The sequence below is a fragment of the Apaloderma vittatum genome, unplaced genomic scaffold, assembly GCF_000703405.1.
Source record: "Apaloderma vittatum isolate BGI_N311 unplaced genomic scaffold, ASM70340v1 scaffold451, whole genome shotgun sequence".
NCBI lineage: Eukaryota > Metazoa > Chordata > Aves > Trogoniformes > Trogonidae > Apaloderma > Apaloderma vittatum.
In genome coordinates, this window is record NW_009699350.1 from 19,112 (window position 1) to 41,051 (window position 21,940).

The 21,940-nt window shown below is 43.2% G+C and overlaps 1 protein-coding gene across 1 annotated transcript in view; it reads right to left on the reverse strand.

The window, feature by feature from the left end:
- VPS8 (vacuolar protein sorting 8 homolog (S. cerevisiae)) overlaps positions 1 to 21,940 on the reverse strand; it is a gene marked incomplete at both ends in the record, with an annotated part of 57,918 nt that overhangs the window by 18,375 nt on the left and 17,603 nt on the right. The window contains 19 exons of the mRNA XM_009878307.1: positions 1,311 to 1,382; positions 1,982 to 2,101; positions 4,548 to 4,620; positions 5,370 to 5,412; positions 5,696 to 5,747; positions 7,150 to 7,239; positions 8,208 to 8,430; positions 8,959 to 9,005; positions 9,391 to 9,480; positions 10,340 to 10,386; positions 11,544 to 11,634; positions 13,887 to 13,922; positions 14,198 to 14,272; positions 16,835 to 17,005; positions 18,056 to 18,136; positions 19,557 to 19,664; positions 20,479 to 20,538; positions 20,638 to 20,791; positions 21,428 to 21,495. Of these exons, the coding sequence (XP_009876609.1) occupies positions 1,311 to 1,382; positions 1,982 to 2,101; positions 4,548 to 4,620; positions 5,370 to 5,412; positions 5,696 to 5,747; positions 7,150 to 7,239; positions 8,208 to 8,430; positions 8,959 to 9,005; positions 9,391 to 9,480; positions 10,340 to 10,386; positions 11,544 to 11,634; positions 13,887 to 13,922; positions 14,198 to 14,272; positions 16,835 to 17,005; positions 18,056 to 18,136; positions 19,557 to 19,664; positions 20,479 to 20,538; positions 20,638 to 20,791; positions 21,428 to 21,495 (1,701 nt within the window). The remainder of the gene's footprint in view (positions 1 to 1,310; positions 1,383 to 1,981; positions 2,102 to 4,547; positions 4,621 to 5,369; positions 5,413 to 5,695; positions 5,748 to 7,149; positions 7,240 to 8,207; positions 8,431 to 8,958; positions 9,006 to 9,390; positions 9,481 to 10,339; positions 10,387 to 11,543; positions 11,635 to 13,886; positions 13,923 to 14,197; positions 14,273 to 16,834; positions 17,006 to 18,055; positions 18,137 to 19,556; positions 19,665 to 20,478; positions 20,539 to 20,637; positions 20,792 to 21,427; positions 21,496 to 21,940) is intronic.

Consider the following 21,940-nt stretch of genomic DNA (forward strand, 5'->3'; position numbering starts at 1 on the left):
AAATAATGTACCTCTGAAACCGAGCAACCTTACAGAGGCTACATGCCAACACGCGGGCTTTCTAAAAGACAGTGTCTTTGCAAAGTTTAGATCAGTATTAACAGAATGTCTGTGTTGACCAGCTACTTTAAAAATGCAGCTATTTCCCAAGTGGGTTTTTTTTCTGCCAATGATAAATTTAAATAAAAATTTGCAAGATTTTATTGATTTTGGTTTGGTTTTTTGTATCCAAAAGGAGAGCAGATGCCAGAGCATGGGCCTGACAGCTCTCATAGCACCAGACAGACTGCCTGCAGATGCATTTAATCCTGCAGCTCTTCTCATGACCACCCTTCCTTCTCCTCTCCGAGAGCAGGGTCGAATTCTATTGTGGTGGACATTTGCTTGATCCAGCCTACGCAACACAGCCCACAGTAGCTCAGGGCCACAGCTGCAGTGTGCCACCTCCTGCTGACAGCAGCTAAAGACACCAAGAAGCTCAGTCTAACCCCACACAGGGCTAACTAACGTCCTTCAGCCACGTCCTACTCAAGCGCACTCACGCAAATCCCCCCTGAGCAGTGTTATCTCAGCCCCTCCAACACAGCCTCCTCCAGCGGCACTGTCACCGAACACACTCACCGGTGCCCTTGTTCTCATCTATCAAAGATGACGCTACTTATGATATGTTTATACATCAACAGCTTCCAAGTAGAGTTACTCATTATTAATGCTGACAGCTTTGAAAGGGAAAGCAAGCGGCATTTGGCAGCGACAGCTTTTAATGAGAACATTCATTGTTAAAGAACGGGCTGCAGATGACAAGTGATTTCTAGAGCACCAAGGCTGACAACTCTGACATTCCCCTTCTCCCCCATTTACTAAAGATAGGCCTGTCATTCTGGGTATGTTACACCCCAAACACAGCGTTTAACCAAACAGGGAGCAGGGCTTTAGCGGAAGAGCACTGGCCCCCTGCCAAGCACAGGATTCCTGGGACCCTTCTTCCTGCTCAGAAATCAGGGTGAGGAATCCATGAGAAGCAGATAAAAATAAACTTAATGGTTCAGAGAGGAGAAATTCGACAACAAAGTACAACCCAGGTGAAATCAGAGACAGAAGAGAAGACCCTTCTGTCACCGTATTTAATGTACATGACACATCACTTCCAAATATCCAAGCAACAGCCTTGGCTGAGGTGAACCTATGCTCCAGTCCACCACCTTCTCAGAAGTGTCACCCAGCGCAGGACTGGAAACACCTCGTTCAAATTACAGGCTTTAGTGCACAGTCAGATGTAATCACAGAGGCTAATTTTTAAGCACACTCACTTTCAGAAGTATGTCCACAATTCTCTGTTGATATTCCACAGCTTGCTTGTCATTCTTAAAGTCTTCAAAAGTCTGCATGAAGCAAAACACTGACACCTTGAGAAGAATGCTCTCCACTGCCAACCCCAGAAATACAAGCAAACACAAAGAAGCAGCCATATCACAACGCTGATGATGGTGCTTTTAAGACCCTTCTGCGCATACCACCTAAGCAGCAGGTCTCAAGATACAATTTTTTCTCTTGTAACTACCAGAATGGTTTTTAGATTCAGATAAAAGTAACAGATCCAAATAGGCAGAGGATATTCAATAAATTTGTAAAGCAGGAAAGATGAATCTTTACACAGGAAAAAGAGGTAGTTGCTAAAACACTCTTTACAAATATATTATTCTTAATTTACCTTTGCTTTAAAGATGGCCTCTGTTACCAAAGACTTCACAATATAACGTCATGTTCATCAATTTATATTTAAGGACAGAAAGGACTATTACAGTCTCCTCCTGATATCTTATAGAACACACATCAAAACTGTCCCTGCATCAAGCCAGTAACTATTGGTTTAGCTAAAGCATGAATGTTTTAACAGGAATCTTACAAACCATGCAACCCTAACACAGATGACAGGAGAACTGGCATTGTGTTTTTCTCTTGGAGATCAGCAGTCTCTTACCAGAGCAAGAACATTAAGGAATTCCCGAGTGTCAAAGTGCAGCAAGGTACGAACATAAGGGTAGACCTCTTCATCCACAGATCCCTCAGTTGAATGCAGCCGGATGAGAAATTCAAAGACCTGTAATGAAAATACAAACAAACACAAGAGATTTTGTAGGGATTTCAGAAAACTGACAACACAAGCACCTGGAAAAGCAGCACTGTTACCTGCTTTGCACTTAGGCTTTAAAAGCACCTTAGGAGTCCATCAGTGTTCTTACTTGAATGATGTCTTTCGCTGTCTGCTAGTAGTAAAAAATTCCACATCCTTAGACTCGCCAACCCATTTAAGATCAATCAAAATTTACGATCAATCAAAACTTAAGACCAAGCAAAATTTAAGGCTTATGCTTGCAGACCAAACTGTGAGATATCAGGTAACTCCCTCCCCTTCCTGGCAGCTCTCTTGGGCTGTGCAGCTCCTCCTTAACTAGGGCACAGCTCCTCTCCTCGTCAGCAGTTCCCTTGGGAAGAGTCAATCTGCCCCCTCACTTTAAGGCACCAAGTTTTTGGTGCTGCAAAGACTGACTTAGGTGCTACTCAACTCTCTATATCTCCTCTGACTTCCTAGTTCCTGAAATTTGAGCATGTCTTTCAAAAGGAAGGCAATTCCCTTTACTGAAACACGGACAGATGTTTCCAGATCCTCCCAGGAACAAACAGGGCAGTGACAGCTCCAGTTGTCTCAAACACGCTCACAAAGGATCTGGCTACCAGCAGAAAGAGAGCGGACTGCTGCAGACTGACTATTGCTCCTGAGCATGTGTTAAGATACACAGTGGGATCCCATGAGAACTGACAGGCAGACACTTTCCCAACTATCCTCAGGAAATGCCACGTTCTCTCACTTACTCCTATTCCGAGTTAATTTTCCTGTCACCGCAGCTGCAGTGAAGCCAGAAGGAGTTACAGCAGCTTGACTTTCAGACTCACAACATTTCCTGTTGGCCTCCTTGAACCTGATGCTCACCCACCAGCTAGGAACTCTGAAGAAAATGAAACCAAAAACCTCAGACTGTACCTAGAGCAGATTCAAGTAAGTAACACCTTCATGTCTGGTTAAGGCAAGCTCTCAGAAACGCTATGAGAGGTCAAAAAAAGGAGAGGATGACGGCTCTTCACCAGAGCTACTGCTGCTGGTTGGGCTATCACTTCCCCTCAGATGTTGAGGCACAGTCTGGTGCTGTGCCAGCTCTCAAATGAGCAGGGGACAACTTGATAAGTGCCATGGGAGAGGCCAATAGCCTAGCGCTTGCTCCAGAGAAAGGGAGCAGTCTGGTTGGCACAACCTGTGAGGAAAGGGTTCGTAGTAACTCAAAGCTACCACATACCTATAGCTTCAGGCTCTGGATTAGAGGAAAAAACCAAATCTACGACCGAAAAATATCTGTTCCGTTGTACTGCAAAGAGAAAGTGCAAAACAGAAAGTGCTTCCTCTTATTGAAACCCTAAAAGCAAAGCGAAACGCTAGACACCTCAAAAAATGTTTGCAGTAAAACTGGCCAGAAATTCATGAGAGAGTTTTGCAAGCACAAAGCGATGATCAGGAGCATACTCTGTTTTAAGCAATTGTCAGAGCCGAATGAAAAGGAGTTATGCTTTGCCTTAGGCCAAGCTTCAGATACAGCTCACAGAGAAATAAATAATCAGCTTGAGGGGTCTGATGAGTGAACAAGGAAAAGAGGTTTACTCAGCAGTGACCAGGACAACTTTCATGACATGTAACCTGCAAATCTAGCCATACTTTTGGCATAAGTTCCTTGTGATTTTGGCTCTCTTCTTACAATGAGACCCTAAGAACATGCTCACACCTGTCCTGAACAAACACAACATATTCACCCTGCACCTGGAGGACAGATGCATGTGTGTCCTGAATACCTGACACTGAACAAGCCTCTAAGGTGAAGACACGGTGACAAGATACCAGGGCAAAAGCTGGCAGAAATGCATCTAATGAGACCTTCATCACAGGAAACAACTGTGCTGAGTTTTACACTTTGCAAAGAGGCCAGAGGCGCAATATCGGAGGCAGGAAAACTCCAACACAAACTTAAGTTTTAGCAACAGCCATAGAGAGGAAGGAACATTTAATTCATGGTCTTTTGATGTTATCTCACTTTCTACTTGGGTCAATCCCATGCTAAATGCATTTGAAAACAGGGAAGATGCTCCTGTATTTGACATGTCATAGCAAACTTTATAAAGAAGAGACAACTACAAATTTCTGGTAACTTTGTGGTAAGGAATAACGAAAAAAACTAATCAAAATTATTGTCACTAAGAACTCTTACATTCCCATGCCCCATTTACAGTTAAAAAAAATATTCTAAACATTCAGTTCAGATTGCAACTGTTTGATTTCATTCTTTAAAAATGTATTTGGTATTTACAGTGGTATCTACTCATCACAAGGATACAATTACGAGAGCGATAATAGTTTTCTATCAAAAACCTGTGAAATAAGACATACGCAGCTCCTTCTAAAAATCTCAGATAGGAAAGCTTTCTTCCAAAAGGTTGCTCACCTGGTTTTTAACTAAAGGTACCAGATCTTCAGGAATATCACCCAGTGGATATGCACGGCCTGCCAAGCAGCAGCTATAGAAGAGGAGGGAAAAGGCATTTTTAATTCATCCTGACATTGAACTGTTCTCCTCAAGCTGTTTATTTTTTGAGTTAGTTTTGGATGCTCTTAAAACAAATGAAACAAATTTACAAGCCCTGCAGAGAGCACTGCTGTTAATACATAATAAATCAATGCATTGCACGACTTTGCATCTGACGTATGTCGTTTTACAGTAGAAAAGTAATGGGGAAACTCAGCATTTCTCACAAAAATCTTTACTCTTGCATTTTCCGAAGTAGGAGTAAAGCAGAATCTAATGTTTGCGACCTTGAATAGATTCCAGAAAGTGGGATTCACTAGTTAATCACAACTGTGCAATCTCAGGATGACCTGCAAATGACAGGCAACACAGTAAGCAGCAGCTGAGCACAGCTCTCCCAAAAGGCAGGGCAGAAAGGGCTGAAGTACAGCTCGTCAGGCTATGGAGTCCTTGTTCAAGGAGCACTGTGTCACACGCAGGACAAGGAACTCACTCTAACCAAATTCTAAAGACAAAATATGGTCTTGGCACATTAGCAGTAACTTAAGCTCTAAGTCTCCCACTCTGTCCTACCTGTCCAGTCACACAAGGTGTAACAAGAAGCCACTGTAACTGTCAGTTGTACAGGGCAGCCATTGCTCTCAGACCTTGAAGCACACTCTAAGATTATGCAACTACAGCGAGTCAAAAATCTGGTGCCATCACGATGCGACACCTCACATACTTTTTGAAGGACCTTACCTTATATATACAAGCAGCTTGTTGCCCATTACCACCTGCTCATCTACAAAACAAAAATTGTCACTTTTTCTTCACAAGACAACATACAGAGATGCCAATCTTTTTCACAGCTGCTAGTAAAACACCTCATCTGACACATGCAGAGTTTTACACACCGTAAGTTGAGAAGCTTTAATAGTACTACAACACTGATCTGTTCTCTAAGACTCTTATATTGGGTATGTATTTCCTCTTTGCATCCCTCTGTTGGAAGTGACTAGAGATACTGAAAACATCAAATATCAAAACTAGAAACCCTTAAAGAGGGAGAAGGGAGAATTCTGTACCTGTGAGAGACTTTCCAGCATTCAGTGGAGGAGCAATGACTTTGAACAGCTTCTGTAACAAGAAAGAAAGCAGTGCTTAAGTACTAGAAAAGCTAAAAGCAAAGAATCTGTGTGATTTTAAAGCAGATATCAATGCAGTGTCTTCCCCACAGACATTCTGCTTTCTCACCACATCTTAAAATAAAAAGGCCCAGAGGACACCAAGATGTGGCAAAAGGATGTTTTTCCCAACTGATGTTATCACATAGGAGAGAACATTCAATCAGAACTAACCCTAAGCACAGGCCAGACTAAGAGAAAAAAGGAATGTTCAGTAGTCAGAAGTAACAATCAGAGCATAATTGACCAACCCCAATTCCTGTTCCTGAATCTGCTGCCACCAGAGATTATGTAAGCCTTCAGCCTGCCTAACCTAGCTGGGTCACTAGAGAGCCTCTAGTTTGATTGTAGAATGAGGTTTCATCTAAATACTTAGCTCTAGAAAGCAGAAAAGTTATTTGTACTTGTACAGATAGGTTTCCAGAAGTCCTTTTAAAAATCAAAACACCTGAAGAGTCTCCTTCCTGTGAAAAATCAAATGAGATTATAACTGCTAAAAAATGGGCAGATTAAGATTTTCACACTCAAATGGACTCAGCTCTCTACTTCAGCATCACTGAGAGACACCAGTAGCGCTTCCATAACTAAATATCTTAACGTTATAGCTACAGGCTTCACGAGCAGTTGGTACATCAGGCACATCTTCAGGATGCCCAGCAGCAGCACGGGTAGGGCCTTCGGTTACAGCGCTGCACTGAGTCCCCTGCTTACTGTCAACAGAGCCCACCCAAGCACTAAGAATAAAGCCTCCTCCATGCAAGGACTGGTTTTAGCCTTTTTTCTGAATTCTGCACACAAGTAAGTTCACCCTTTATTTCTGTTAGTCTTTAATCCATACTAATACATGACTGTGCCAGCAGAGGAAGAACAACATGAAGAAAAAAAAGTATGAGGTGTTCATAGAACCTCCCATGCCTATAGCCTCATTAATCCCACTGTGCAGAAAGCTGGGATTTCCCAGCACATCTGACACGCACGCCAGGCTCACCACCAGCAACAAAGCTGCAGGCAGTTTTTCAGTGCAATCTCCTTAAGCGTGTTATTCTCTTCTGCTGCTTTTGTTTTCCATTTATTTTATTAACACAACTAAATTCCCTGCTCTAACTTTGCAGAGCATTGCTACCTCAGCAGGGAAATTTATTTTCTACAGTACAGTAATTACAAACTACTTTTCTCCTCTACTGCATCTAGTCAAATAAACTGCATATATCATACATCATTTCTCCCTTGAAATGAATAAAGACAGCAATATGCACACACTGAATGAGAAGATAATGCATTGGGTTTGAAACGCTGTTACAGTCTGTGTCCCAGACACACAAATAATCTCTCACTGCACTGAGCATCTTTCCTACCTCCATGGGACTAATGAAGTCATTCATCCCACTGTTGTAGACGTAGATCATGGCATCATAAAGACGGTTTTCCCAGCATAGAAGAACTACCTGCAAAGCATGGAAAGTACAATGGAGACATACAGCTGCTTTTAGCTTAGTTTTCTCATTCCCCAGTCTCTTAAATACAATCTCTGTCCCTGCATTTGCATCACCTGACAGGATAAATTTAAAGTAGAATGAGAATTTCCACCTGCAGAACTAGGTCTCTGCAAGGACACTAAATCCCCAGAGGGAGTATCCATCTTACCATGGAATAATGCTCAATAAACATGGAATCTAACTGTCTAGATACTAGCATTCATAATCTGCATGAATAACAAAGGAATGTAAAGAATAATAAAATAATAATTAAAAGAAATCAGTTCTTCAAAACCCTTGACTGCACCTTTTGGTTGGGTTAGTGTGTCGTTTTGTCAAGTTCCCAAGCGGTTCCCTCCTTGGAATGGAAAGTCATACTGTGGGAATTAAAACTGGCCAAGGAAAATAGGACTACCCAGCAGGAACACCTTCTTGCTCCACTAACTTTGTCACACAAGAGCAAGCACCTGAGCAGAGCAGGCTGGCAGGCACCAAACCGAAAAACACAACTCCAGTTTATTCTGCTCCTGCAGCCTTTGATGTTGGGTAACTTGCTGGAAACAGGAAAGACTGATCGTGAATATCAGACTCATCCTGACAGACTAGTAGTTTCCAACACATTCAGCTGCTGATGCATTAACCTACGCCAGGACACAAGCTGGGAGAGCAAAGCATGTTTACAGGAACATGCGTGTTACAGCATGGCCACAGCCATGTTAAATGATGCCCACATACATTCAATTTCAGCGTGGGGACACAGGGCTATGTTCTGTTAGAAATTAGGGGCCAAAAACTGTGAATGGTTTGCACTACTTCTGCTTTGTCTGTTGAAAGGTGATACCTTGTTTTCCACATGCTGTGCTGTGCTTAAAAGCACATGAAACTTGCATCAGTGACAAGAGGAGGAACGCACTATGGTACTCAGTGCAACAGCTCACCTGCTGTATGTCTAAGCTGGTGATATCCATATGCACAATGCAGGCTTCTAAATTTTCCAACCTGTTCTTGTCTTGAAAGTGAAGCAGCAAGTCTTTCATCACCCGAGCTGTGATTCCCATCAGCTTATCACTTAAGATATATGGCTCCAAGCACTCCAGAAAGATGCCTTTAGCTACAGAATTCTCACTCATCTTATCATATATCTGGTTAAACAAGAGATCCCTAAGAGGAAACAAAGTGTTTAGTGATTATATAATCTTATTAAAATCTCCTTACTTATCTACTTTCTGAGGGCTCCAAATCAAATTCCATTTTCTCTGTATTTCTCAAACTCAGGAGCTGAATGTCCTGTTCAGCTCCCGTACTGATGCAAGTTACAGGCAGCTACACAGAACACACTGGCCACGGATGTCGCAGAAAAAATACTGCTGTCTGAGGCGAAATGATGATGACAGGAAAATCTACCCAGGCTGTTTTTTTCTTAAGGGCACAGTGTGAGAGAAACAGCTTGAAGCAAAATTTTCTTCCTCAGCACATCAATGAAAATTTAAGACAAATTTTTCTTTGAGTACTGAGTACCCTAGCTTCTGTGTCAGTTTTGAAGCATTTCTCTGAACTGTGACATGCTACACGATATGAGGATGATGTGATACAATTCCTCCAAACCATGTGCCATTTTAGGAGACAGCACTCAGGCCTACATGGGTTGGTGGTCTGCCTCGGGAGACAAGCTTGCTAAGTCATACTTACGTGCGCTGCAGTAAGAGGCAGTAATCAACTATGACAGGCACCACGTCCTGCGGAAGAAACATAAAAAAGCTGTAGGGACCGGTAAAAATCCTGTCAAACAGCACATCCTGCAGAGCGCAAAATTAAGCCTGGCTGAGAGAGAGCAAAATCAACGAGTTGTCTGAATCAGCTGGTAGCTGGCACAGTTACAGGTTTTCCTGTGTGCTGGTTCATATGGAGAAAAGCTCTGGTCACACTCCTGCAGAGGCCAGAGGGTGCACAGGTTCTGCCCTGCTGCCGAGCTGTTACAGTTCTGATTTCACTAGTGCACATGACAGAAGTGAGAGTTCAGAGGAACCACAGCAATATCTTTCAAAAATTAAGTGGTTTTTGCAGCAGTCTGATTAAAAAATTCAAAAGATCTATACCAGAGAATCCTCTGGAGCACCATACCTGAAAATGTTGCTCCATAACCTGGATTTTTCCTTGGTCAGGACATTTCTTCAAAGACCGATCAGCATAATGGAGAAGGATTTCAACCATCTGAATTACAATAAAAAAGAAAATTCATTCAAATCCTACACTAGAGGCCATACTTGGTAGCAGATTTAACAGACTCACAGGGGTTGGCAGCACTGTAAACTCTGTGGTCCCATTTTGGGCATGAACTACTGTGGGTAGGAGGGAGAAGAGGCTGCCAAGAGACAGTGGCATGACACGGCATAGAAGCCCAGAGGGATACTGAAAGCCTGCACTAACTTCAGCTGATCAAGAGACTATGACAGTGGCTCTGCCAGCAAATGTTCCAGCAGATGAACACATCCCAAAGCACAATGCTCACCAGCGCCATGTTTTTACCCAAAGCTGAAGTTATGGTATCTTAAAGAGCAAAACTTCTCTATGTGTGAACAAAATATACATGAAGAACAAAGTATAGCTATTGCAACAACTATTGCAACAATTGTGTATTTTAAACTTACCCTTCACCAAAAAATGTTCCTCTGACAACTGAACAGGATCAGTTGAATAGTTTACTTCATGTCCATGTATATATGGAACAAAGTTTCCATCCTGAGAGTCAGCAAGTTACATACTGACGAACACTTGCCAACCGAAGGTCAGGAAACTCTAGAGTTACCTACAAAACGGTTTTCTCTACTGTGAGGGCACCAGAGGTCTCAAGGCCTGGGTCTGCTGCAGATTTTATCCCTATCTTTATCCAAGATGTATTTCCAAGTCTCTTTCAAAATCCTGCTCCCAGTCTTAGCAAGAGAGGCATATAAACACATTCTAGAGTTAGTTGGACAAACATTTGGAGGACAGATGCCACTCCTTCCAGGAACATAGTCAGTGTCACAATAGCATACATGAAAATCCAGTTAGGAAGAGGTTGGTGACTCACCCTGTCTGCAATGACTGCTTTCCTCTTGCTCGTGTCCCCAGACAAGCCTAGAAAGAATGAGGGCAGAGGTTGGGAGAGAGGGAATGAAGCTTTTCCCACCACCTAAGCTACCAGTGGAAATACAAAAATCAGATGCTAACACCACTACCCTTCAGATGCAGAGGTCAGGATATCTAAATATACAATTTTGTGTTCTACTTTTAAGCTACTCTTCTTCTGAAGAGTATATTCTCACAATGTAAAGGCTGTTTCAGCACAGGAACAGCAGTAACAGATCTCAGCACCCTTTAACATTGAGAGTACAGGTAACGAAGAGCTGCCAAAAACTGTCTACATGAGGCAGTTTAATTGATGGAGGATGCTTTGATGCAAAGAAGCTGAATTAAGCACACTAAAAGAGGAAAAAATAATTTTAAAAGCCAACTAAAAAGACAGTAGTTCTTTGAATACTGAATAAATTACCTGCTTAATTGCATTATATCCATGCATTAAAAATTCTTTGAATACTGAATAAATTATCTGCTTAATTGCATTATATCCATGCATTAAAACGAGTCACATCGCCACATACTAGCAATTTCTCAGCAGGAGGATCTGACCCTGAGAATTCTAGTCTCATCTGCCAAAACCATCAGAAGTTATTTGTTGAAAAGTCAATGCGTCCAGTCCAAATCATACTGTTCAAGTGGCAGTTTCTGGCATAATTAACATGTTTATCATTACAAGTTAAGTGCTTACAAAGCATCCTCCTTCATAGGAAACATAATGCCAAAACCCAGCAGTTCTTGCAGTCAGGTGTATAGTCAGAGGAGACCTGAATGGAAGTATCTGCTTGGCAGAGCTGACAGAACATCACGCTAAAAATTACCTACAGGTCACACATGACCTTCAGGAATATTTCAGTAGGCTAAATATTCAATACCTGGATCCACCTCCTTCATGGCAAGGTGACAACAGATAGGAGTCACAACACAGGCCAAGTCTGATTTTCATTTGAAAACAGCAGGCTGCTAAAGGGAGTATGACTCTAAAAAAATCAAACCCATCCACTCAAATGTGTTCGCTCTGCCAAGCCCAAAGCAGTACATCCTACCTTCTCTTCTTCAATTGAATTATCTTTCCCCCACCCCAAAAAGTGATATCTGTACATGTACAGGTTTAAAACCTTCCTTAACAGTTTCAGTTAAAGAAACAACAAACTTACCTACTACAGCCTTTGCTTTACCTTCATAAAAAGACCAAGCGAGAGCCAGGGCATCAGTGAGACGCTCTTGTTTCAGAAGGTGATCAACTCTCTGAAATAAAAAGTAACACCGGACATTAGTATCACAGCAAAGATGATCCCCTCCCATTTAAGATCAGCATTTCCCAGTAGTGGGTCATGATCTATGACAGTAAGGGGACAGGAAACCTCAGAAGCTCTCAGCACATTGCAGTAAAGAACAGTATATCTCAAAAAGATTCTCTCATATGTACATTTTCTGCTGGACAGTTAAAAAATACTAAGAAATGTCAGGTCCCAGTACATCAAGTCTTTGTATGCTATGTCTTAGGTCAGATGCTTCACGGATGAAGACTCACAGCATCAGCGAGTGTCTGCAGTCACAAAGAAAAAAAGTTGTCTATTCACCACCCTTGCCTTATCACTTAGAGCATGACAAAAAACTCCATCACACTTTCAGCATAAGGGTACACTCATCCTGCCCTTTATTTTCTCCAGAGCTCACAATCAACAAAGATTGAAGTAGATCACAAGTGTTTTCTGCTTTAAGGAATTATTAGCACACAAGGTCGAGCACCTCTAGTCTTGGTATGTTTGGTCAAAATGTTATATTGATTGATTTCTGAATTCTAGGAAAATCAGTACATGAGATCAAGGGTCTAAGTGGTAACAGTTTACTAAACCAAAGCCAGTAGTGAATGGCTGGAGGGAAAGCCAGCAGAGGAAAGTGATCTTGGTAACTAAAAGCAACAACTGTATAAAAGTTCAATAGAACTGAACCGCCCACATTTTATTAAAGGTCCTGAGAGAAGGTCATGCGCAGGAGCTTACAGTTATGGATGAGTACACGAGCCACAAAGCAGGTAAGAGGAAAAACGGTGAACGTCACTGTTTAAAGGAGAAATGTGAGACTGGAAAGAAACGATGATTGGAGTTCCTTGAGAATTAGCCTTGAAGCTCCCTTCTACATAACGATTTTGTCAGCGTGGCATAAGCTGCACTGACTAATGAAGTTTGCTAATGACCAGCTGTCACTACATGATGCTAGACAGCAGTTCATACAGACAGACGCAACAGAACCACCCCTAAAGGTGTGTAAAAAAAGTATGATGCAATCCAAAGGTACAAGCAACTTCCAGCAAAAATCAGAGTGTGGCTCTGCGGTACTGGTGAATCTCCAGAGCGCCACAAATCACTGACATCACGTAGCCAAAGGAACAGCAAAATGAGACCCGAGGATGCATGAGGAATGACACATCTAGCAGAGACAGTGAAGAACAGGCAACATTGTGACTTGTAAGACCCTACCCAGGGCAGAAGGTGCCAAAGTGTTTATCTATGTTCAAGCAACCGAGCACAAAGAAGGTGCAGAGAACAGCGACCATGACAGAAGAAAAGAATGGGAACAGTGATCACGAAAAAAGAAAGTAATGGGAGAATAATCTTACAAAATTATGATGAAAGACCTTTTTTTAGCCTTGCAAAACAAAGTCTGAAAGAAAATATGTACACACTGAATAAACATAGAATCATAGAATCATAGACTGGCCTAGGCTGGAAGGGACCTTAGAGATCATCTAGTCCAACCTCCCTGCCATGGGCAGGGACACCACCTCTCGACTAGACCAGGCAACACATGGGGACCGAGCGGGAATTGAACCCGCGACCTCGGTGTCAGTCATTGCTGTCAGCACCGCACTCAAACCACTGAGCATACCGTGAAGGGATGATCCAGAAATGAAAAACTGCTGTTTAACTCAGGTTAAAAGAACAAGACAGGAACAAATAGATCATGAAGAACTTTAGTGTGGAAACTGATAGGGTTTCAGCTGTCAGAGAAACGATGTTCCAAAAAAATATCCTATCCACAGAAACAAGGATCTAAAAAATCCAATGAACTTTTTAGGTGGTCTTTGATGGATTTTATGATGTAGTTTCTGCAGAAGCTGGAGAAAAAATACAGTGAACCAGATCTACTTCCACTCCTGTATGCTCCTCTGGCAAACAAAAGGTTTATACTTACACAGTCCTCTGAAGTCATACATTGCACTAACTCTGTCTTGTTAACAGAAGCTGAAACACAGCAGAGGGCTATGTCTTGCTTGAGAGAACAAGGTCTCCATCCAGCCTGCAAGTTTCTGCAAGCAGGAGTCTCATAGTGTCCTGTCACAAAAAGCAGCACACCTATAGCGTTGGCTGTGCGTAGTCAATCAGGGATCCTGAACATGCTTCAAGATGCGCTCAGAACATGTCCCCTCCCTCCTCTCAAGCTATATTTAAGCAATTCAAATCTACTAAGCTGTACAAGTTTTCCTCTCAACATACCTCTCTCCAGCTTCTCAATGTCATGACGTGAACAGACTAGAAAAGGAAAAAAAAGAAAAGTTATTTACTTACAGTAGCTCCTGCAGCCTGTGGTATCCCACAGACCCACCAGAGCATGTTCGTACAGATGAAGCCAAGCAAAGCAACCCTCAAGCTTGGTATGGCAGGAATAAACTGCATGTTTATACTTAACAGAAAACATCCTTTACAAGGCCTTACAACCCATCTGCTGCAAGATGCCCTTCTCCAGAAGCTGAGCTACTGTCAACAGTGAATACCCCACAGTTTTATTAAAAACTCCCCACAATTACCTTAGTTCCAAGGTAAAAGATCTGACCACCACAGCTGCTGATGGACTGATAACAAGCTTTCTCCCCAACCAATGCCTACAGGGAGAAAAATTACAGGCAAGTAAAACTGCTTTTTGTTTCTGTAAAATTTCCCAAGAAATATACACAGTTGGACTTCAGAGACAGTTTGTAATTCAGAAATGAAAACAAGGATTGGGAGAGAACACCACAGATTGCTGGGCAGTAGTAAGTTAAGAAAGCTCTGCTGTCACTCCCTCCTGCTTGTGAATGCAGCTTAAAGTGCTGCTGAGCTCTGGCCACCCAGAAAACCCGACGGAATCATCAGGACCCAGAAGCAGTGCTCTCTGTCTGTCCTCAGATGCAAAAAAATGTTAGGGGGGCTCTTCCCTAACCATCTGCTTTTTCACAAATCTTCCTCTAACGTGTAGGAGACACAGATGGGAAGAGTATCACTGAAGTGAGATTTGCTACAAACGGAAGCTTGAAAGCCAGTAACTGGTGTTCAAAAGGCTGCACATGGGCACGTTTACACTGTGAGAAATGGAGCATCGCATCAAAACTTGAGGTTTTACCACAGGGCATGGGCAGTGCCTGCTTCCCGCTCTACTGCACGGTCACACAGGCCAGAGCTGTTTGTTCTCTACTTTTCTCAGTCTGGTCAGGTACAGAAGCAGATAGAGAAGGTCTCTTCCTGCTGCTGAAAACTGTGTCTACTTCAGGGACTGCTGTAATAACACTTCAACCTGTTCAGCACAGAACCTGAGGCTGAAGCCACAGATATTCCCTGCATCTTTCTTTAGACGCTGCAGTAAAATGGGCTCTGACAATCTTCAGCCACAAACATAGGCATCTCTGAAACCAAAATATTTAAGGAAGTAGCAGCCTCATTTGGCATTTGCTTTCCAGAGCATGTGCAGAACTAGAACAAAAAAAGGAATATTTCTGATCTTCTGAGCCATGGTGGTGGGGGGGAAAGGCTTCCGAAGTGTCCAAGTCCTTGACTCAACTGCTCAGGAGTAGCTTGTCTTATAATTCCTCCTGAAATGTAGGAAAAGACACTGCTTGTTTCATATCCTCAGTATTTCAAAACGGCATTATACAGATCTCATCTGCCACTTACAGCCTGTGAATTAAGCAGGAGTCCCTTCTAGACTCACAACAGCATTTTAACAGGCAGCACTTATTTGGGGCCACCATTTTTTCAAGCCACATGTCTCCAGCTTTGATGGCAGTCACCAGAAGTCCTCACAGGAGACTGCAGAGGGTCTGGAATTGAGTGAAAGGCTCTGAATAATGACATACCCTAGCAGGGAGAGTTCGTAAACAACCCTAGTGCCGATCTCTAGCTGTGCTCTATTCCACATCATCATCGTTCCATATCTAGTCTAAACTAGCTTGGACTAGACTCCACCTTCTGACTCTTTCTTCCTCAGTATGCATCTGCAGCAGAAAGAATGAGAGCAATGATAGCAGTGCGAAGCAGATAAAGCAGTGAAAGCCAGATAAGCAGCAGCTACGGAGATTTAGAGGCTGCAAAGACTCCTCATAGATCTGGCCATTCAGACTGGAAGAGGCACTCTGTTCTTTGGTGCTCAGAGGGAACCACGACAGGTCTCTTTTATGAAATCCTACCATCCTGCACTGAAGATACTTCTTGGGCATCAGGAGCTGTCTCGTGACCGCCTGCTGGGCTTGAAATTGCAGATCCAAACTACAGACCCACATGAGCCTTCTGCTAGTTGCTTGGGCCAGCAAGTCTCACAGGACTACGGCAGAACTGAATAAGAACCATATCACCCAGCTGTGGAATTTCAGAACCCCTGGGCTATCTGTGGCGAACCACTGGGAGGCACAAACGCAAGGACAGAAGGCCCTTTCCTACACACACTCTGGCAAACTGTTTCCAAAATAAACAAACTCATTTTCTACTGAAAACGATAGCTTGTCCCAAACCCACGACTATAAGGAAAACCCTCCACAATGCTATGGTGATGCAAATACCACATCGAAGTGAGTCTGCTGCAGAAGGCACAGGTCGGGTACATGAGCCATCAGGAACCACTGAAATGAACACCTGCTTCAGAAGTAAAACACATCCAGACACTATGGGCCAGGGTCCAATAAAGATAAACAAGCATGAAAGTCAAAATAAGTAAGAGAGGAAAAAGCAGAAAACACAGCATTAGAAGTGTTGTAACTTCCACTAGTTTGGATGGTTTCATTTACTTCAAACAAGAAAGAAGGGCAGTACCTACAAGCATAGGTACTATGTCTCATCCCCTCTACCCCTGCACGACAATCTGTGAGACGAGGGCAGGGAATGCACGTACTATGCAGGCACTGCTAGAGCTGAGTATTTGTGACATACAAAGTAGAAAATATAGGCTATATCTGTTGAAGAATAAAGCATGTCAGCTTTTTTCCTGTACAGAGCATTCCAAGGCTTGGTAACACAAAAGCAGCTCCTAAAAACATCGATGCACAATAGGAAATATGAACTGTCTGTTAGCTGGCCACCTTAATGCCATGTATGATTTCTGAGATGCTTCTAAAAGGCTTTTTTCCAAAGCACCAGGCTTCCACTTAGGGCGTATCTGAAGCAAAGTGAACTAACACAAGCAGATCATTTGTGCCTACCAGGGCTTCACTGACATTGCCTCCCGTGGCCAGCGATTTGAAGTGGCTGCTGTTGTAGACTAGCTGTACTTCTGAGATCTCTATGGTCTCCAGCTCCTCCTGTGTCTGACGATCTATAACATGCAGCTTCTCCACGCTGTCTAGAAGCACTGCTGTCCGTGAGTTTATCCACTGAAAAAAACCACAACAAACGGCAGATTTAAGCAGGGCAACCAAACAGACTCTGGTCATATCAACACTGGAAGTTCTAGCATGGCCAATAGCTTTGTTACTGTATCCAGTCACATCACAACGGCACCCATCACTAACTGCACAGGTAAAGACAGGGAGGCTCCTTCTGGAGTATTAGCTTTAACACTGAGAAAAATTACAAAGAACCTTTGTCACAGAAAACACCTCTAGACAACCACCAAGTCCATCAGAGTCATCACAGAATCACAGAAAAGCTTAGGTTGGAATGGATCATGGAGATCATCTAGTCCAACTTCGCTGCCATGGGCAGGGATGTCTCTCAGCTGGGCCAGGTTGCTCAAAGCCTCATCCAACCTGGCCTTGAACATCTCCAGGGAGGGGGCATCCACAGCCTCACTGGGCAATCTATTCCAGAGTCTTGCCCCCTTCAAACTGAAGAATTTCTTCGTAAGATCCAATCTAAACCTATTCTCCTTCAATTTAAATCCATTTCCCCTTGTCCTGTCACTGGATATTCTTGTACAAAGTCCCTCCCCAGCCTTCCTGTAGGTTCCCTTCAGGTACTGGAAGGCAGTGATAAGGTCCCCTCAGAGGCTTCTCTTCTCCAGGCTGAACAATTCGAGCTCCTCTAGCCTGTCCTTGTAGCCGCGGTACTCCAGCCCCTGCATCATCTTTGTGGCCTCCTCTGGACTAATTCCAACAGATCTATGTCCCCCTTATGGTGGGGACACCAGAACTGGTGCAATATTTAAGGTGGAGTCTCACAAGCACAGAGTAAAAGGGCAGAATCACCTCTCTTGATCTGCTGGCCACACTCCTCGTGATGCATCCCAGGACACGGCTGGTGCTGGTTTTCCAGTGAGTCCCAAGTTTAAGGATACTTTCAGTTAGCTGGTCCCAGATAAACACAGACACTTCTTTTGCTATATTTCTAAAGCCGACAGTGTAGAACCAAGGGCTACTGAGATACATTTATAAGAAAACTAGGGAAAAAAAAATTAACCGACCTATGATACTATTAAGACTTACAGTAAAGTTGATGAGGTCATAGTGTAGATGAAGCTGCCTCTGTTTAGTGACATGTATTGCACCGGTATCATCTCTCTTCACCTGAAAAAAAGAGAGAAATCAGACCTGGCTGATTCAAGCTCAAAGACTCTCCAAGTCAACCTCTTTGTTCCCAGAGGGCATCACACTAACTCCAGAAGCCTGGAGCTCCCCTCACACAAGCACGCTGAGCGTGCAGCAGCACCACACATGCTTCTCAAATGGAGCATAATGTCTCACTTGCTAATGTATTGCTAGAAGCACTCATGTATGGCTCCACCCAGGGGGCACTAAAAATCTAGGTCCTCTCCTGGATCAATTTCAAATCGTTTATTTATACTCCGAGATCTGTACGTCGTAAAACAAGCTGGGACTAGATGCATTAAAGGAATCGTTCCTCCCTGCCTCTCCTCCTGTAATATATAAAGCAATGTGGTCTCTAAAAGGGGCGCAAGCCACCAGCATTTGTACAGGGAGCACTGAAGAAGAACTGATTCTCATTCACTGACTCCCAAGCGGATCAGCCCACTGGAACACTCAGCTGAAGGAAGATGTTGCATGACAACTCCCAGTCGAGGGTTCTCTCTGCTCTCACAGGTCAGAACTATAGAATACTAATGTGAAACCAGCTTAATTCCTCGTCATTAAAGAAAGCATTCCACAGATAAGTGGGTTTCTTTACACTTTGACAAGTTGAGGTGCAACAAGAGAGACCTGAATGGAGGTAACACAGCTACTCTTTAGTGACCTATAAGAAGCACAGCAGCACTTGTCAGAGCTGAGTTGGGTATCTATGCAGAGGCTTGTGCTATCGCCTGCACAGACATCTCCAGTAAGATGGGATTAAACATACAGCCTTTTCTTTCTCCTGAAGTTTACCAAGAGAGAAGACAAAGGAAAAACAGGACTTAATCCAGACAACACAATGTCTGGCTGCCAGAACAAAGCTTAAGGTCCAAGAGGACAGCAGAGCTGGGAAATAAACTTTGCACTCCAAAGCCAAAATGACATATTTTCCTCTCATGACACAAAATCATCTTCAAACAACCCTATCTGCGCGTGTAACTTCGCAGATCTAAACAGAATGAGCAGCATGTTTTAAAAAGTCACATGCCAACAGGACCTGAAAGCTATTCAGCGTGGTTCATAAAAGTTTTTTCCAGACTCATCTTTTAAAGTAAAAAATAAAACGCTATCTCAAATTCACATGATCTTGCTGAAAACAATCCACTTCCTTCTACCTCCAACAGAAATGAGATAAGCTGCAAATCAACACTTCTGGAACACATAAAGCTCACGCCTCCAGAATCTCAGGGAAAGGCACCACTGCTTTCTGAAGAGCAATGACCAACAGGGTGATCGCAAGCTGCAGACACCCCTAGCACGCGTAGGTACCACACTTTCACTGAGACAGGATCAGTCAGCTGAACACGTGAATAAGACTTCACTATCTGAAAAGCAGAATAAAACATCCAAGGCTTACCAGAAGAAAATGAACGACGTCTCCTCGACAAAACGCAAGCATGGGGTTCACAGAGTTCTGTACAGCCACAAAGTGCCATGCCAGAAGAGGGACACTAGAAGGGTCCATCTGTTAAGACAAAAAGCACAGCCAATACTGAGGGTACACAAGGCAGAACCTCAGTTCCAGGACACACGCTGTCCATCAGCTGCTACTCACTGACTTTGCCATGTACGCACACAGGCTGGAAAGCAATTTCCTGCTCTGCTGGCAGATGAGCAGTAACTTGTGCTCTTTGGTTCAGCTACATGGTTTAGGGGCAATGTGTGTCTCTTGGCAAAGCGCACGGCCAGGCAGAACAAAACCTGTGTCCTGGCTACTTAATGTAGATCCAATCTCACATGGACTGACAGACTACAACAAGCTGCAGCTTGCTAGCAGCCTTGTCTCCATTCTCACAATGTATCCCATCTATTCCCCAGCTTCTTTTCCAAGAGGAACGATACCAGCAGCTAGTAAAAGCAAATAATCAAGACTTCAGAAGACTGATTAGTGTTCTAATGACACTTTGTTTCTGTCTCTGCAATTAACAGTTGCATCGTATAGCTTTTATGTAAAGAAACAGCAAAAAGTCCCAGGTGATTGTAGCCAAACAGGGCAACGTACGAGTGCGTCCAGGCTGTAGCAGGGAAGACAGGAAGCTGAGGAGCTGCTGTGTTCCTCCCTTCCTACTCGTTGGAGAAATTCAGCATCCTCACCCCCTCTTTTCCCACCACTGACACACGTCAGACCTACAGACTATCACTGCAATTCCACAATGCAGAGTTTACTACATGTGGATAAAGTAGCAATAGCAAACACCCAGTCCTAATCTCATCCCCTTCACTCTAGGAACTGTTTGTAGCCATAATCCAAAAAGCAGCTGTTTGGCTTCATTACTCACACGACCATAGGGAAAGGTCATCCACACTTTCAGAGATGGCTTCAGGCCAATAACCAGTATCTTCAAGAAAAACAAAAAGGTGAAATAAAACATCTGAGTATATACTACAAATCTTCTTTGTGGTTTCTCAGACAAAACTTTCTGCGAGTAGCAAGCTACCTTTGTGAGGGAGGCCATGGCCAGCAGTGAATACTGGGTGATAGGATGGTCTCTCAGCTCAACTTTTGCATGTAATGGTTCAATACAGCACACCTCCCCCTTCGAGCCACTGAAGAGACAGCGAGATTCACAGGTTCTCACTCCCATAACCCTCCTGCAAAGAAGAGAAATCAATGTGGTGGCCAGCTATCAAGAAAAGATCAGCCCAACAGTCTCCTGAAATCTCAAGAGTGATCCTTCAAGTGTTTTTTAAAAGGCCTTTATGCAGCCCCAAGGATCATTTTTAGTGTGTGTAACTGAAAGTAGCCCCACTTCAGTTTGCTCAGATACAGACAGGAATTCTGTAAGATTAAGAACTTATTTAACAGTAAAGTTCTGGAAATTCCTGGACATGTTCAGAGCCCCTAGACTGTCAATCCTTCCTCCCTGTCCCTCCTCCTCTTGAAGAGACCAAGAAGAAAATGAGCAGTTACTGGAAGGCAGCTCTCATTAATGAAACAAGGAAAATCGAGAGGCAGCACTTTTATGACACTGCTTGAGCCCACAAGGAACGCCAAGATTCTGTACAATACATTGATTCCTTAATAACTTAAGGCTCTTCTTTGACTATTACACTGCCAGACAGCATCTTGCTTCTGCTGGGAAATAATACTGCAGCCTTAAGTTACACCTTCAACAGTCAGACAGTGGCTTTATTGATTCCAGTGGGGTTTTTTGCTTAGGTTTTAGAAACTATGACGCAGCATTAATATCCTGTACTTTCTATGGGTGCCAAGAGTTATTGTCTTACTTAAATGACAGTTCAAACACGGAGCCTCCACTGTCATTGCAAATTGCAAGCGTCGGGTCATCTGTAAACTGAGCAGATAATTAGATTAAAAGTGGCACTATGAAACAGACAAAAAAAACCAACACAAAAATGTATGCTACAGCATTATTTACAGCACACAAAAGTACAAGGATTGGAAGACACCTTTAACATACAGACTTGAGACGATTACTGGGGTTTTTATGACATGCAAGAAAAGCAAGGTTCTGTGTTTCATCCTCACCCCTCCAGCAAGCCCTATTGCTGGAATTCATAACTGAAGTTACTTTCTCTTGCAGCTCAGAACTACAACACACCAAAACCTGCACTGCTGCTAGAACAGCTCAGAGCCTCAAGCTCATAAGCCAGTGCCAGTGCCGGTGAAGAGGCTGCAGTCTGAAATAGAGCAAATTCAGAAACATCTAGAACTCCTAATGCCAAATAATCTAGATAAGAAAGGGCCCTTCTGGGGGCCTTTAGAACCTAGAATCTAGC